The sequence below is a fragment of the Cyprinodon tularosa genome, unplaced genomic scaffold, assembly GCF_016077235.1.
Source record: "Cyprinodon tularosa strain WSP-4 unplaced genomic scaffold, ASM1607723v1 ctg433, whole genome shotgun sequence".
Taxonomy (NCBI): Eukaryota; Metazoa; Chordata; class Actinopteri; order Cyprinodontiformes; family Cyprinodontidae; genus Cyprinodon; species Cyprinodon tularosa.
The window spans coordinates 36,914-55,148 of NW_024039156.1; the positions used below are offsets into that span (position 1 = coordinate 36,914).

An 18,235-nucleotide genomic window follows, 5' to 3' on the forward strand; every position below is an offset into this window, starting at 1 on the left:
ATATTTAGGAGCGAGGAAATTTCACGACTGGATTTGTTGCACAGGTGGCATCCTATCACAGTTCCACGCTGGAATTCACTGAGCTCCTGAGAGCGACCCATTCTTTCACAAATGTTTGTAAAAACAGTCTGCATGCCTAGGTGCTTGAATTTATACACCTGTGGCCATGGAAGTGATTGGAACACCTGATTCCAATAATTTGGATGGGTGAGCAAATACTTTTGGCAATATAGTGTATATATATATGTGTGTGTGTGGGTGTGTGTATGTATGTATAGGGTGTTATTAAAAGTGTTATTTAAGGAGTAGACATCATGCGTAAATGTTTGACCAGAATCTAAAATATTGTGAGAATTTCATACAAAGCATTGTACTGCAAAATTGTTTGATGTACTAAATAAGTGCCGCATGTTTCCTGTTTTTTATGAAAAGGGTTCGATTACTACTTAGGTATTCCTTACAGTAATGACATGGGCTGCACTGACAAACCAGGATACGATCGACCCCCGTGTTTACCTTGTGTTTCATCAGAACCTCAAGTAATCAGGTATGGTCCTTTTTTCTACTTAGCGTCAATATGTGTATTTCATTCTTATGTTAAGTAGAAGCATTAGTCATTTTACAGCGTATTGGTTTAAATGCACACTAATATTAAAAGGTTTTTGTGTTTTGTTTAGTTTTTGTGAAGAAAAAAAACATTGTAACCATAGAGATTTGGGACACGTCATCTTTAATCTGTTAACTTCAATTTCCTATCATGTCACAGTGCTGAATTTGCAAACCCTCACAGTTCGCTGTGTTTTCATGTCCTAGACAGAGAAGGAGTGGGCATGGTGGCTGTTATTCCAAGGTGGCCCTTCCTCTGGTTGAAAACGGCTCTATTTTGGAGCAGCCGCTTGACCTTTGGGCGCTCACAGAGAAGTACAAATCTGCTGCACTCAGGATAATACGCAGTGCAAGGTACAACACAGCTGTGAACGGTTAACTCATAGATCAAGCTGTTAATCTCAGTTAGGCAAAATTTTGAATAATGGATCACATCCATTTTCTCTTTTTGTGTGGGACATTGTTATTGACCAAAACAGATAAACTCTAAACAAAACTGATTAAAATTGTTTTGCTTTATAGTTTATATATCCTCGAGGGAGGCCATATTTCCCCTTTGTTTTTTATTAGAGCACATCAATCATGTTTTTTCCCACAGTGGGCCAAGGTAGGTTCTGTAACTTTGAAAGAGAACTTAGGTTGTACTTTTCCAAAGGTGAAACATAATTCTTCTTGCAAGCTGTAAAGTAAGAACCCAAAGGAGCTGTATTTTTCCTAGATTTATTACATTAATCAGAGCATGAGCCTTTAGGGAAAACCAAGGCTTATGTTCTAACTGTATCCCGGATATAATTTTGTAAATCTTGTATAATCCCAGCCAAGCCAGATTAACTTTTTTACATTCAAATAATAAGAATAAGAAAAATGGGTTATATTCACTTCAATTCTCCTATGCAAAAATTATTTCTCATCAAATTATTTAACCTCAGTATAATGTAAAATGTTTTTCTATTTGTTGGTGTGAAAATGTTTTTACCAACCATTTTGTGGAAATACAGTTAGTTCACATGATCCAATAGCATGTCTTGTATGTGTTTCTCTTATTCATAAAGCATGCATCTGCTGAGACCAGGGCTGTTTTATGTATACTTTGAGTGAAGAAAGTTTCTTCATGAGACCAAAGGAACTTCAGACAGTTTTTGACAAACAACAATTTAAGACAATAAATGAATCAACAAAATTCACACAAAAAGACCAGTTAACACCAAACCAAACAACAAATTTCAAACTAATTAAATTCAACTGAATATAAATAAAAAACTAAACCCTCCACCAATTAAACCTGTTGGTATATACATACAGAGAAGGGACATTCATCAATAGATATTGTCTGCAAAGGGGTATGAGGAAGTAAAACTTATTTTTCATACCGCCCCTCCCTCTAATTGAATTTAAATTAGCTTAAAGTCAAGTAACCTTGTTAAACTTGCTTTTTTTCTAATATTTTTTTTACATATATATGTATATTTATACATCTGCATACATACATGTAAACAAACATTTACATACCTACACAAACACATCAGGCCAAAATCCACATTTAAACCCTTGTACATCGGCACTCTAGTACATCAGTACTGCAATCCCCCGCCCCCCCAAAACCTCCAGTCACCAGTTCCACAGCCCAACACAACAGTCCCTCCACCCGCTCCCCCCACCGGTCCCAACTTGCAACCCATATCGACATTCACCTCCCCTAAAAAGATATCAGATGTTAACGGACTGCAGATGTATGAATATGGAGTGAATATTTAGGTCCTCTGACTTCAGGACAACAGCGCAATATATTCTGAGCCAGATTGCTGAGGCCAGATGTTTAACTTTAGGCCATATAACTTAGATTTAAGCTCAAATTGAAAATCTTTTCAGAATTATTAAATTTCAAGGCTCGATTTTATACAGCAGATTGTAACCCCCAGCTCCTGTTTCTTCACCTTTCATGGGGTCAACAATAAGAGCTCTTGGTATGAAAGGAAGTTTGGACTGCGGTGTTGAGTGTGGACAGCTTTTAGCCTTCTTGACGTCATTACATGGTAGAAAAGCTCATGGATGAGGCTAGTCAAAATAAAACAAAGTTGCATCCCTTTGCAAATGTCACAGTAACACACTGTACCTGTGAAGCAATAAAGCATTTTTGTTCATTTCTGTATGCTGGGCTTTTCTCATACTTCATGTCGTGCAAAAGATTGTGGGATCACTAAAAGCTCCATAGGGCCAGATGGGAACATTGTGAGGGACCCATGCTGAAGGAACTATGATAGGAAGCATTTAGGCTTCTTTTCCTACCGCTTTTCTTACTGGTGGCACTTTTCATGGCCACCACTGACTCATATAGACTTTTGCTAAAGAAAACTCTTTATAATATTAACTTTTTCTGAAAAAGTTTGAGAAATGAAAACAACAAATTTGCTGGACATCACTTAATTGTTTCTTAAACAGTTTAAATGTAAAGAAGACATGGGCAGGATTCTCATATGTTGATAAAAATTGAGTACAACTAACACAGCTGTCTTGTATGCATACACAATTTAAAAATAATTAACATGATCCAGATTAACTTATTTAAAGTGCCAACTGTGTCATATAAAACATGTATAATATTTTCAGTTTGGTGTACTGTTATGAAAAGCTTCTGAGAACCTGATAATTAGACAGAAGAGGTATTAGGCTTAAAATGTTTATTTTGAGGTTTGTGATAGTGAAACAATAGGTGAGCAGAATGATAGAAGGTTGGAAAAGGCAGATCATGATTGAACCAGTTACAGGCTGAACAGGCTGATAGTAGGTTTAATAAGGTGGATGATAGCTGAACAGACGGATGGCCAGCTTTTAGCAAAAGGATGATTAAATTTTGTTTATATATTTTTAAAGTTATTTATTTAATGCCAATCCACATCGAATACAATCTCAAGGCACTTGCCAGAAACTATTCAGATCATACATTTAAATTGAAAATAAGTTTCTATCTACGGAAAACCAACAGATAGCAACAAGTCATTGACTTCCAGGACACGGATGAGTAGTGGCAACAGAAGATTTTCCCGTTCATTTTATTGTTGACTCTACAGCAATCCCTCACACCAAGCATGCATGTGTTACAGGTCCAAGGATTGGTACCATAGCAAAAAGAAAAAAGATTACTCTGTAAAACAGAGGTAAGTGTTAGCAGCAAGCAAGACACTGTCTGCTTCGTTTGTCTTCCAGATTGCGTCTGAAAAGGGCCCCTGACAAAACAACCTGGAACTCAGCCGCGTCTGTTTTAAAAAATGATTAAACAACATCTCTTAAGTTGTTGGACCATTCAAATTACCATTAAGTAAAAAAAAAAAGAAAATGCATATAAAAAAGCACAATTATGTAGATGACGACAAAAAAAATGGCTCCCGACACTTGCTATTTGTAACTTTATCATCCATTAGGAGTAGGCAGGAAAATGGGTGCTGTTTAGAAAGAACAGAAGTATGGCAGTGGGTACTGGCAGTGATAAACCATGGGTTGGGTCTCTACTGCGTTCACATTGATAATAAGTTGGTTGGCCAGGTGAGGTGTACTGTAAGTAAGCATCTGATCGGGGCCTCTGTCTCTTTTAGATCTCCTCAGTACAGGTCAGGTGTTGAGTTCCTCTACTTTCCTGTCTGTATTGTCCGCCTGAAACACCACTGCCTCATAAGTCTGAGCTTCTTCATATTCTGTTACATTTTCATTTTATTCTTCCCCTCTCAGTTGAAAGTTTTATTGGAGTTTTGTCTCTACAGGATATCCCCATTGGTTCAAAATGGGTTTCTGTTTCACAGGCAATTCATTGCTGAAGTGGTGCCAAATAAGTTCATGGGGTTTCTCTTGGGATAATCAGATAATCTATTCTCCCACTCTGCAGAAGTTGTTAATTCAATCTCTAACGTTATGCTCACTCTGCTTTTTCTCAGATGAAGGGGCTCTCCCTGCCCCTGTTTGGCTGTGTGAGAATTATCAGCTGTGCTGCTGCCATCAACACCTTTGTTTATAGATGTTTGAGCTCAGCCTAATTTTCAGTGTAGTCCTGTTTCTCTGACTGTGACTAACTAGATGTGGTCTTTTCGTCCACTGATGTGGGTGCCGGCTGGGAGCTCGTGTGACTGGCTTTGTCTTTCCTGAACGGAGCCGCCTGTGGAGCTGGTTGACAAGAACCTTTAGTATCTCTGCTTATATCTGTATCTCTGCTTCTGTCTCCTTGAACCCCAGTCGGCCTCAGCAGATGGCCGCTCACGCTGAGCCTGGTTCTGCTGGAGGTTTCTTCCTGTTAAAAGGGTGTTTTTCCTCTCTACTATCGCTACAAGCATGGTTGGTGTCAGAGATTGCCTTGGAGTCAATGATTTGATGCAATCAACTGGTTTTCCTTAAATAGAAAACTTTGAATAAATTTGACTTTATGATCCCGTTGAATTGTATCTGTAAAAGGCCTTCAGATGACGTGTTGTGAATTTGCGCTATATACAGTAAGTAATCTGAATTTAACTGATTTGAATTGAATACGAAGCCAATACAGCAGTTTTCTATCCTGCTCCACCGAGTCACTTTCAGAATAATCTTGTGTCTGTTCAGTTGTATTTGATGACTTTGTTGTTATCCAGTTTCCCCTTTGTGACTAGGCAGGGGAAATTTATTGTGACTCAACAGGTGAAGCAACAGTTTTCTAGTCCTTGGCTTAACCATGCGGTGCTGTAGGGCTTGTAGGATTCATCGGATCACATCAACATGCTCTTAAAACAATCTGGAGAAACAGATGACATCATCTAGATAAGAAATACAACACTCACCCCTAAGTGTGTCAAGCATTTCAGCCCAAAGGGTATTCGGCAGTCAATGCAAAGACCCATCCTTCTTTCTCACACAGATAATGGATGCAGCATATGGAGACTGGCATTTTGCTAAACACCCCTTCAGTAATGACTCTTGGATATACTTCTTTACTTCCTTGTACAGCGGACTGGGGATGGAAGCATAAGCCTTCTGAACAGGGAAATCATTGCTGACTCTGACTGACATCTGCAGAGATAGAATACACTCAATGTCACTGTTATTTGCTTGTCATAACAGTGACATTGGGTCACAGGTCAATGAATATTACAAAGAAATAAGATTAGATAAAGAATGCATTAGGATTCGGATTTGGCACTTGACTTTGTTCTTCGGTTATGAAAAAAAAAACCTCTTAGCACCTCTGGTTTGAGAAAAGACATTTTCAATTGCAATTGACCAAAATTTGTTAATGTAGGTCATCAGTTTTGAAAAAACCTTTTGAAATCTTTTCACAACAAATAAGATTGAAGTTTGAATATGATCCATTATGGTAGTAATAACCTGTAGTAGTAGTAGTGTAACCTGAGATGTCTATTCTTTATTAAGTATATTTTCTTAGATTTGATAATCAAACAGCTACATTTACCAACACATTACACAGTAGTTGAACGGAGTACATACTCTTGGTGTGTGTGTGCATGTTTGAAGTCTAGGAAGAAAAGGTCAATGAACCCTGCTGCTTACAGCTGTTAGTTAAAAGGCAACATGCCCCCACGCTATACCTGGAGGTCATGTGAACGAGTGCTGTAGTTTTAAGTTTTTGCTTTTTAGCACTCAACAGCATCTAAGATTACATTAGATTCCAGTTTGAGTAGTTGGGAGGGCTGCATTCTATCAAAGAAAAGAAAAAAACTTTGCAACATTTTGGAAGGAAACAAACCCCCTCACATATGGAGGACCAATCCTGCCAATCCTAAAATTACATATAGAAATAAATGAAGGACTTAATAATATAAAATTGCTTGAAAATGTAGCTAATAGTATGAATTTGTGTGCCATTAAATGTGACAAAAATAATAAGAATTGTCATGATTTTATTCAAAGATCTGACCCACATGCAGAAAACCAAACAGAGAGACCAGGGGAAGGTTTAACAGGTTTATTGAGAACTGGTAGAGATGGGACCAATGTGGCTCTGAACAGTGGTGAACCAGGACTGAAAAATGAAGGGGAAGTTCCATTGTGGTTAGTTCAGGCTCAGTGGGAAATTTGAGCTTCGATTTGCAAGGGGAATAAAGTCAACAGGACTCACTTTTCCAAAAAAGGTGTCTTTCTCCGAATCCAGTCGGTGTGGGTTGTTCCAGTAATTGAGTTGCTGGTTGGAGGGCGGACAGGGTTTAACCAGGTTGAAGTGTTTCCTTGAGGAACGGCGGAGCTGACTGTCACTTAGATTTCCAAGGGTACTTGAACGGTTTCTTGTGAAGATGAATCCCCAGCTCAGTTGGAAGCTCAAACGAACCTTCCAGGGAGAGAAAGTCCAAAAGAACCAGTTTGCAGAATGACCTTCTGAGAGGCAAAGACAAAAAACAACAAGTTTAAATTCAGGTGACAAAAACTCAGTTTGACTCAGCAAAACTCAGCTTGGCTAGAGTACCCAAACCTGGCAAACACTCTGGCGTCGAGGTAGTGGCAGTCAGCAGCTTAAGAGTCCTCCGGTAATGAGGCAACCATCCGCAGGTGTGTGAGGAGGCCAACGAGAACCAGGCGCCACCTGGTGGTTGAGGGAAAACTAACAAAAACACAACCCACTCAAACTGGATTCCTAACAAGAATAAAATATCACTTCAACAATTGATTAATTATTCATCTAAAACATCTTTTTTAACTTCCACTTTTATTTTTACTTTTCTTATTGCATTTACACTGATTTATTTTTAACCCACTTATTTTCCGTTATACATTTTCTTTGTGTTTGTGTATCTATTGCAAGTGGGTTTTTTTGTTCTTTATTTCCACTGCAACCTTTTTTATTGTTTCATATTTATTCCTGCCGACATTTTTAAAAGATTATTTTATTTTTGTTTCATACTGATTTACACCACAACATTTTTAAAGCATGTTTTTACTCCACCATATTTATTTTCATTTTATTTTAACATCCTTCTATTGCTCAAACAATGATTTATTTCTGCCTCTAACTTGCTCTTTTTAAGGAAAAAACAGGGCAGCCGAAAAATTCTTTGGATAACAAAGGATTTTTTGGCTGCCCTGTTTTTCTCCTTAACCCCTTTTTCTACTTCGTCTATTTCCACTTTGTCATTCCAAAGGCATCGCACAATCAACTGGTTCACTTTTTAATTTTTTTATATTTGGAAGCTGGAATTGTCTAATTTAAAAAAAAAATTCTGGACATTAACGAATGGAGAGCATTTATGAACATCAGTTTTAAGCTTTGTTATTGTGTGTGTGTGTATGTATGTGTGTAAAAGAGCTTTTTACCCTTATTTGGATCTTTCTTGTAAAATAAAGGTTAAATAAAAAATAGTACTAAAATAAAACTGTAACCTTGCCTACATACTAATTGTCATTTGTTTCCAGAGAGCGAGTACAGCCATATCTTCTTCTACTGGCATCAGCTCACATGCATGTCCCACTCGCGCCCACGGTGCCTGACTCTTCAGGTGACTTGGTGTATGCTGCCAGCCTGCAAGAACTCGACAGTCTGGTTGGGGCATTGAAGGCTGCTGCTGCTGAAAAGGATAAAGAAAATACTTTAATCTGGTTCACTGGTAAGACATTTGGATTCATATCTACCCTCAAGTGATTCATTTGTTGATAGACACATACCTGTGTCTGTGCTACAGGTGACAATGGCCCATGGGAACAAAAATGCCAGTTTGCAGGAAGCGCCGGGCCTTTCATTGGAAAGTGGCAGACAAATAGAGGTAATAAAACTTAAAGAAAGATTAATGGTCAGCTGTATCCATAAAGTTGGAGCTGATATATATGTAATTGCTTGACTCCTTATGTGGTCTTCTATTTGCATGTTAGGTGGGGGTTCAGCTAAGACGACCACCTGGGAGGGCGGTCACAGGGTGCCCGCTGTGGTATATTGGCCAGGCAGGATCCCTGCAAACACCAGCAGCTCAGCTCTACTCAGGCAAGCTCAGTTCTACTCAGGCAAGCACACTTTCACAAAACTCACCAAGTCTTCAACAGTCACATTAATTTTTCACCTTTAGGATAACACACCATAACCAGGCATGCCCTACAAAATCTAAAAGAATGCTACATAACAAATGTATAAAAAACTACTCTCTCAACCACTGCTCGTACTACTTCTTCATCTCAAGCTCGCTCCTCTACCAGAGATCTCGGAGATTAAGGATTCCTCGCAGTATCTTAGCTGTCCCTAGAACTACGTATTTCTCGACTCGGATGTCTGATGGTTCTCAAGGTATCTGCTGGAGCCACATCTCCAGAGTGGGAGTTAATGCCCCCAGTGCTACGATGATCACAGGCACTACAGTTGGCTTTACCTTCCAGGCTCTTTCCAGTACTTCCCTTGATACCTGGAGGAATATAAGACATCTCATATGTCCTATAAAGTAGACAGTCAGTGTTTGGTTGGGCCTCCTTTTACATTAATTATCACTTACTGTAATGTAACATGGAGGTGATTAGCTTATGGCTAATCATCTCTTTGCAACATGTCATATCAATTCATCTGTGCATCATTGCACATCTGTCAAAGTGCAATGAAGGCACAGCTCACAGCTTTCAGGTCATTCGCATTGTTGCCTCAGGTATCTTGTCTTTCTTCTGAATCTAAGGAGTTTAGGGCAGGCCAATATTGGTACTGATGACATCGTGTGCAGGCATCAGGCCCTGCTAGAAACAAAACCAGCATCTCCATAATACACCAAGCTTGGCTAGGTTGTTGCAAATGTTCTGAGTATACAGTGCCCCACACAAACACATGTTATATCCCGGTATACTTACAGGGACTTTGCATTGACTTTCATTCATTTTGCATTCATTTGTATGACATTAGCCAGACCCTTACTCTAACCCAGTGCTTCTCAATTATTTTCTGTTACGCCCCCCCCCCCAAGAAGAAACACAAGAAGAAGAAACTATTCAGTGACTATCCATCTCTTCATAACATTTTATGCTTATTAACATTAAAGAAAAGAAAAAAAAAGAAATATGGTCAAACTAACAAACTTTATCAAATCGTGTTTTAAGTCTGCAACAGAAAAGATTTTAAGAGCATCATTGCCTGAAATTAAAAATAAATAAATCCTTGTTGACTGTTGGCGATATTGAGCACATTTTCGCTGAAAAAACTCTAGCGGCTTATCGGCGTTGTTGGGAATGTAACGTATTTAAGTGATGCGCTAATTTATTTGGCTTCATGCTGTCCGCTGTGAGCATTTTTAGCCTCGCCAAACACACCAGTCTTTCCTCTTCTCCAACTGTAGTCACAGTGAAGCCAAGCGGTAAATACGCTTCGTCGTATTTCCTTGTCTTAGCTTTCGGGTGACTTTCTTTTGTCTTATTATCTTTGTCTCTCTCAGCTTTTCTTATCAGCCCTGTTAAAAACGTTTTCATGTTGGGGGTTGTTATGTTGAATAACGGAGGCTATAGACAGAATGCAGTCGCAGCTTTCTGTTGACTCAACACTGCTAACCAAGGCAAACCTGTTGTCTTGTAAGTCGTAAAATGTTGCACTGTCGCAAACGTGACAGAAGTAACAATGAGAGCGCCACTGTAGTGGATGCGCAACACTTTATACTAGTACAGCCAAAAAAAAAGCCTGTTCCCCAGGGTCACACGCACCCCCCCCCCCAGGTAAAGGGAGTGCGCCCCACTATTTGAGAAGCACTGCTCTAACCTAACTTTAACTCAATTCACACCTTATTACTAAACTTAACCGCCAACTCAAAAAGATTTTTTTTTCTGATAGGACCAGTTAACTAGGTCTTCACAAAGTAGAATATTCTTGGATAATTGAATTTAAGAAATACAGGACTGCACATCAAACACACACACGCATTCTCAACCTGCAACACGAAATGAGAACCCTTTGTTGATTCCCATTGACTTTTGCTAACCTTTGATCATTTTCAAAGTGTTATATGACCTAACAATAACCAAGACCAAACCATTATCAGCACACACCTAACCCTAACCTAAACTAATTTTAAAACTTAATTTTATCAAAATAGGAACTGAGGACCAACAAAATATTCTTGTTTGCTACAAATGGTCCTTAAACTGATCATTAAAGTATGGTTCTGTCTGTGTTTAAGAATAAATAAACTGAATTTTGTTCTTATTCTTTAATACATGTTTCTTGCACTTTTCCCATAATGCAGTGGTATGGACATCTTTCCAACTGTTCTGTCCATGGCAGGGGTAGTGCCCCCTTCAGACAGGCATTATGATGGCATTGATGCAACAAATATCTTCCTTCACAAGGAAAACTCTGGTCATGAGGTACAAACAAAACCCTAATGACTGTTTTTTTCCCCCTACATTTAAATGTGTTGTGAAATGGGACTGTACTTTCTTCTCGTGTTGTAGTTTCTCTTCCACCCTAGTAGTGGTGCTGCTGGAAAGTTTGGAGACTTGCAAACAGTTCGAGTTGGAAAACATAAAGCCTTCTACATCACAGGTACTTGTCAATTTCAGATCGAGTCAAGTGTGCCATGATGCTTGTTTTGCCACTATGGCAAAGTGTATACATAATGTCATCATTGTGACATTAAACTGCTGCAGCTCTGTACTAAGTTGTGTTTTAGAATAACAAGACATGCATGCCTTTCTGGTTAAGACGATTTATTTTATAGCCACCATTTAGCTTCAGTACTCACATGGACATTTAGCACATTTCCCTCTATTTTTACAGCCCCACAGAAAGCTGAAATATGGTCTTTATCAGTATGAATGTCAATAATGAAGCTGTTTTATTGGTGCATCTGAGCTGTCCTTTGTTTCAGAGCAGAAGTTTCATGTATTTATATTTGAGGACTGATGTCATCTTGAGGACTGATTTCATCTTCTCCATGTCAGTAGTATATTTTGGCAGTTCTTGGTCCTAAACCTTATATCTACCTTTCCCCACCAAGAGGAGAACCTTTCCTCATCAGGACCAATCCTTGGTCCCCACAATTACCTATAAGTCCCCAAAATATGGCATGTTCCTTGAAAATATCCCCACAAGGTAATGAAAACATGGCCATACACACACAATTGGGGGAGGGGTGGGCGTGGAAATTGTATTGTAATCCAAAGGGGGGCCCAGAAAATCTTTGGGAACCACTGGGTTAGACTAAGTTAATACCCAGTAGTACTACAATTTGTTCTTTTTTTAATGAGCTTTTATATCCAGCAAAACCAGGATCTAGTCAAACATTAGCCTACAAAATAGGGCTTTACAAATGTCAGCATAGAGCACACCTGCTTACCGGTGTGCAGCTGAAAGATGTGCAGGTTACAGTTACAGTTTTATTGTCATCACCATCCGATCCTCCCTCATTGAATGTCCTGTATTCTATGATTTTCCTTTTTTTAATTTCTAACTGGCACATTTAAATTTTTGCTTGTGTGTCTCTAACCCTGTACTGTCAATGTAATTCTTAATGTGGCATAGCAGAGCCACAAACTGGGTCACAGATAGACAGAAGTACAGCTAAAAGCTACTGTCATCCAGACATACCCTCTGGGGGAGTCGGGGGTATTCCCCATATTGGTTCCATCTCTTGGTATCTGGTTAAACAGAAACGCCAAAAGCTTTGTTCAGCTTTCAAAAGTAAAAAACATTGCCAGTCACTTTTTAAATTCATGTCCACCATGATGAGGTGAAACGAAAGACAAGCAGAATCCATGATTTGCTCAGCTTTTCGCCCACTGAGCAAATTCGCCTGCCGTGTAAAATTTCAAGGCGATCCATAGCAGATGAAACTGGCGGAAGTTTTGCAGGTTTCATGTACTATAAATTAGTGCAGAGTAATTAGGAAACTCAAGGAGAAATTGTGAATTAACAGTGAACATAATTGGATAATACCTACAAGCAAGTCCAGTGGGTTTTAAAGTCGGTGCATAGCAATTGCATTGCCTTGTTGATTCTCAGCTATTTTAAGCATCCTTAAGAGTTTTTCTTTATCTGAGGGCAACATTTCGGGTTTGAAATGTCTATTTCTAAAATAAACCTGATCAGAACCAGGATATAAGAAACCAATTTCAATCCCAAACACACACTAACAGACACATTTCAAGTCAAGAATCAACACAGGTTGCATGTTCATGCTCTTTTTGTTGTGAGCTAAGTGCTAACTGCACTACAGCCATCTGTCTCTACAACACACCAATGGATATCTGACTATATATACATGGTGAGGTATTGCATATTTAACATTTTCTGTATAGAATGTTGTTTATGTGTGAATTCATGAAAATCAACAAATGTTGCCCCCCAACTTTGGGGTTTTGAAACTCCAGTCCAGTAGTTTTAGATTGGAAAGGTTATAAAAACAGGAAAGTTCAAAATTATACAACTTTCATGCCTGTGATTCAAGTATTTAAAGGTATTGCTGGAATAACATAATACTAGGATTTGAAAATTAAAATGTTTTCTTTTCTTCCAACAGGGGGAGCAGAAGCTTGCACCGGTGGAACCGGACCGGAGCAGCTCCATGACCCGCCTCTGATATTTGACTTGGAGCATGATGAGACAGAGGAAACACCCTTGCAGTTTGATACACCTGAGTACAAAGCTATTGCACAGAGGGTTGCACTCAAGAGAGAGGAACTCTTATGGGATATTGCCACCGACAGTTCAGTTTCCACCGCAGACTACGATCAAGATGAGTTAGCAGCACCATGCTGTGATCACAGACAGGCTGTCTGTCGATGTCCCACTTTGTGCTGAGGCTAGAAGGAAACATGAAAAAATAGCAAAGCGATGCCATGAAGTACGCAAACCTAAATGGGGATGGCTATCTTATCTGCACATATACAGTAGCTGGTGCTTTGAAAGTGTTGATTAAACGGTTTAATGTTTAGATTCAGCGGATGTGCAAACGGATGAACTTTGCTCGTTTAATCAAATAGTCGCTGTCTAATTTTCTTTCAGATTGAGTACTTTGACAGATGATTACTATTTCAGATGTCATCAGACATGGTAGTCTTTAATCATTTTTACTGAACTGTCAACAAAGTGTAGTTGATGCAAGGTGGAGAGGTTTTTTTCAGGCCTGTTGCAGGACTTACTTTGTAAAACCATTCTGCTGAAGCGTGGTTGAAGAGCCATGATTGACTTTCATTTGTTAATTTTCTTAGAATTTAAATTTGTCTTTATTTTTGTAAGAGTCACGTTTTTTTCAGTTACCGATGTGTTTCTTTCTTTTATCTAATTAGGGGTAACAACTGTTTTGTCTACATGTGTAACTGTTACATAAAATAAATAGATGTAACAGTTTTAATTTCTTTGTTTAATATTTGCTATAGATGTGAAATATACCATTAAATTGTAAAATGTGCAATTATATGTTTTGTAATGTCTAATAATTGTTTAATAATAAAAAAAAAAAAAAGGTTAATGAATAGTTAAATGTAGTTTTCAATGCAATTCATTTATATTGTGCCAATTTTAAGCACATTTCCTCTAAAGGCACTTTACAGAGACAACTATATCTGCTCATACAGTCAGATTGGTAAAAACATTGTCAACCAGAGGAAAACCAGCGGATTGCATCGAGTCACTGACTTGCAGGACACGGTCCTACAGATGAGAAAGTAGTCACAGTAGATATTTTGCTTGTTGCTGACCCTCTCACATCGAGCATGCATGCAGCAACAGTAACAGTAGGGAAAATCTCCCTTTAACATGGAAAAACCTCCAGCAGAACATCTCTGTGTGAGTGGCCTTCTGCCAAGGTGGACCCGGAGTTCAAGGAGAAACATAGAAGACATAGATCCATAAACACTTTCTGTTAGATAAGGTAACTGTAAACTAGGTCTATATAGCCCTCTGTCTAGGAAATAAACATTTAAACAGATTAGCATGGAGCCAGCTTTCATGTTAAAAGGATGAAAAAAGCATATGGAGTTAATCACACTAAAAGCAGAGCCCGTAGACAGGTCTAGGAGAAAGAGAACTGAACACTAAAAGGCCAACTTTATCATCTACAATCGAAGGTGTTGATGACAGCAGCCCAACTGATGAAGCAGGAACAGATCAGATGTAGCTACTATAATGAGAAAAGCAGAGAGACAAAGTTAGGGGTTGAAGTAACAAATACTGCAGAATAGGTGAATAGAGATAAAATGAGGCTGCAAAGTGGCACAGCTTATAGCACGGTTGCCTCGAGGAAGAAGGTCCCGGGTTCCATTCATGTCCCACAGTCTTCTTGCATGGAGTTTGTATGTTCTCCCAGTGCCTTTGTGGTTTCTCTCTGGGTTCTCCGGCTTCCTCCCATAGTCCACAAAATGACTGTTAGACTCTTAGTTGACCTGCAATTGACTGGTGACCTGCCCAGGGTACACCCCCACCTTTTGCCCATAAACTGCTGCAGATAGTCACCAGCCCCCCTGCAACCCTGATGGTTTAAATGGGAGAAGATGGGCGGATAGAGGAGGAAGCAGAATGTTGTAAAGTGGTCCTTAGGTCCTCTAGCAGTCTAAGCCTATAGCAGCGGGACTCTAGAGATAGCTCAGCAAAACCTGAGCAATTCGAAACTATAATCTTTGTGAAAAGTAAAGTTTTAAGCCTAGTCTTAAAAATAGAGTGTCTTCACAGGACTAAAACTAGAAAAAAAAGGTTCTGAATTGTCTGTATTAAAAAGCATAAAGTCTAAATTCATCCACTTTATTTAAGTCTTCAGCCATGCCTGTAGTCTATGTAATGAGTTAGCTTAATCAGGATTTAGGAATAAATATAGCTGATTATCAGAAAATGAATCCTATGCTGTCTAATAATTCTAATTGGGAGCAAATTTATATGGAAGAGAATTGGCCCTAGCACTGATCTTTCCGCGGCTGTGGATAAATCGTCCTCAAAGAGGTTTTATCACTGAAATGGAGAAACTGAAATCAGTCAGATAAATAAGATGAAACCAGCCATGTGCTGTTCTCTTTATTCTAACAGAATGTTCAAATGCCACCAGTTTTATATTAGTGCTTTGATGAGCTTTAAAACATGATTGTAATTCTTCAGAAATGGTGTAAATGCTCACTCACTTGTTGCACAACTCTCAAAGAATTTTAGGTAAGAAAGTAAGATTAAATTTAGAATCAAGAGAAGGTTTGCATGTGACTGCAGTGCATACAGTCGCAGCTATTCAAAATGGCCCTTCCCAGTCAAACACCAGCCGAATGGCAGCCCACTTCCCTGCGACTCCCAGCAGAATCTTCCAGCCACTGGAGAGACGCCCTCCTTCTCCTGGGTGTGCATAGTTTTTTACTTTGACTCCAACCTTTCACAAAATTACAGGGTCTAACTTCAAAGTGCTTCCTGTAGGCATGTAGAGCATTTTTTTCTTTTCTGTTTCCTAGAATTATGCTACAAAGTATGCAGCTCTTATTTAAACCAGGCTCATAATAGGAGTCAGGCTCCTATTACTTAATTCCTTCATTTTTTTTCTTTTTCTTTTTTTTTAACAGTGTCCTGTCTAGCAATGTGGCAATAGGAATAATTGTCTTGATGCCAAAAAGAGCCCAACAGATTTTACTGTCACGAGAGGAGCAGTACGGCTATCGGCATGGTGTTTCGCCTGATTTATGCATATAAATAGCTTTATTATAATTCATTAAGGGACTATTACAGATTATATGGACACTGCAATTTAAGTAGAACAGGAAAGGAAAAACTGAAAAAGGGTAGAAAAGATGAAAGAAAGAGGAGATAAAAGGGAATTTTTTTTAATTTATTATGCTTTACATTTTTCTTGTTTTGAGGGACTTTATTTTGAAACTACGTGTTAGTTAGTGGCTACCGCGACATACAGAGAAGAAGAGACCGAAATACAGAAGAAGCAACTAAGATTGACATGTAGTAAAAGAAAGATAGTTAAAAAAATAATAAGCTTTATTTGAATGACCTGCACCCTCCGAAGTGGCACAATGTTAGTGCTTATGTGATAAAACATATTTAATGTGTGTTAATGTGTTTTAAGGTGATTTTCAGCGGGTGAGGAACTTTTTTCTGTATGTGTTAAGTCTCCATAGCTTATGTATAAGGTGCTAATATTACGTAGTATTGGCTAGTAACATAATACCTTTTTTTCTCCTGTGCTCTGCCTAGCCGTTATGGTGGTGGATTTAAAGCTACAGTGTGTAATAATTACAGGGATATACAGTCAGAAATGTAATATATTATACATAACTATGTTATTTATCATCATCTAAGAGCTCAGCCTCTTAACCTTAATATGTGCGTTGCCTTAGAATTCGTTATTTATAATTACATAGGAGCGGGTCTCGCAGTCATGGAGGCAGACATCTTTGCGCTACGGCAGCGCAGAGCCAACAAACTAGCGATTGCGAGATCGCCCATTACGCTCGAAAGTAACTACGGCAAGTTGAGAGAGATGAACTGAGACGGTACTGAACAATAGATGGCAGTATACCATACACAGACTAATGAAATACTATCTGTAAAATTATCTATGTAAACAAACCTCATCACTTGAGAAGGTAGGTGATGCGGACGTCGTGGAAGACATTTTGTGAGAAGCGGTGGGGGGGAGATGTTCATATTGCTGCGGTCTGCAGTCTGACCGCTAGATGTCGCTGAAAATTACACACTGTAAAGGATTGTTGTTGGCAACGCTAAGATTCCAATAAACAAGAAAACCATCAGTCAAGTGTTGACCATCTTTCAGGGGAGATGCTACATATGCTAACATAATCCTCTTGTTGCAGCCAAGTTTCTGTGAGACAATATAAATCAATCTGATTATCACGAATCAAGTCATTGACAAAAAACAAAAACATTTGAAGAGAGATCTTATGTGAAATACACCACACTTGATTAACTTTTCTCTCAATTGCAGGCATTTTGGATTTAATTACATTGTAGGGATTTCCCCCTTTAGGTTTTTTTTTTTTTCTTATTTATTCTATTTTGGCCATAACCAATACACTGTCTGGATGGGGTAATGGAAGGGCAAAGCTGCAGAGAGGTGTGTTAAACTAAGACTCTGCATCCTGGGCTGTCAGTTTTTTTTGAAGGACTAATACATTTGGTCAGATTCCTAGAAAGAAGAGCTGCACCATCCAAATTGGGATGGATGCCATCTCTGAATCAGACCAAACTTTCCCCAAAAGGTTTTCCAAATATATCATCACTGGTCAGATAAGGTAGGTGGCCATATAAAATTAAGGAGAACCATGTTATTTTAGCAAACTTGTATACCAAAGCAAGAGTAGTTTTAGTGACCTCTGATCAGTATTTAGCTTTATCCCATCCACAGGTAGGATTTGGTGTCACCCTTTTTTGGCCCTTGGCAAACATTTGATTACAGTCCCTGTTGTCTCTAATGTCACATTTCTGACTGTGGAGCAGCCAATTACCACAGTCGGCTTCTCAGCAGATGCCTTACTGAGTGGGAAAAGTTTCAGTTACAAATGGGTTGGTGGTGACTGGTTGGCAAGGATCTAGGATACGTTTATAGGTACCATCACCCAACCAGTTTCCTGTTGTTCAAGAACAAACTTGATTATCTTTTTGTATAAAAATAAATGCTTTTTATGAATAAATAAATAAATATAGAGTGAAGTCAAATATGTGTCTTTATGGTGTGCCGTGCGGTTACATTGTTATTTTTTAAATCTTTTTTAAATC

General features: G+C 38.7%; 1 protein-coding gene across 2 annotated transcripts in view; it reads left to right on the forward strand.

Annotated features, from left to right (window-relative positions):
• Positions 1–13,942, forward strand: part of LOC119792871 (arylsulfatase G-like) — a 30,058-nt gene extending 16,116 nt beyond the window's left edge. Inside the window, exons 4-11 of one of the 2 annotated variants that reach the window (XM_038299707.1) lie at positions 433–547; positions 814–960; positions 7,984–8,174; positions 8,250–8,330; positions 8,437–8,545; positions 10,767–10,887; positions 10,975–11,065; positions 13,041–13,942. In XM_038299707.1, the coding sequence (XP_038155635.1) occupies positions 433–547; positions 814–960; positions 7,984–8,174; positions 8,250–8,330; positions 8,437–8,545; positions 10,767–10,887; positions 10,975–11,065; positions 13,041–13,321 (1,136 nt within the window). In that variant the 3' untranslated portion in view covers positions 13,322–13,942. The remainder of the gene's footprint in view (positions 1–432; positions 548–813; positions 961–7,983; positions 8,175–8,249; positions 8,331–8,436; positions 8,546–10,766; positions 10,888–10,974; positions 11,066–13,040) is intronic. The other variant, XM_038299708.1, reaches the window with a different exon arrangement.
• The last annotated feature ends 4,293 nt before the right edge of the window (positions 13,943–18,235 follow it).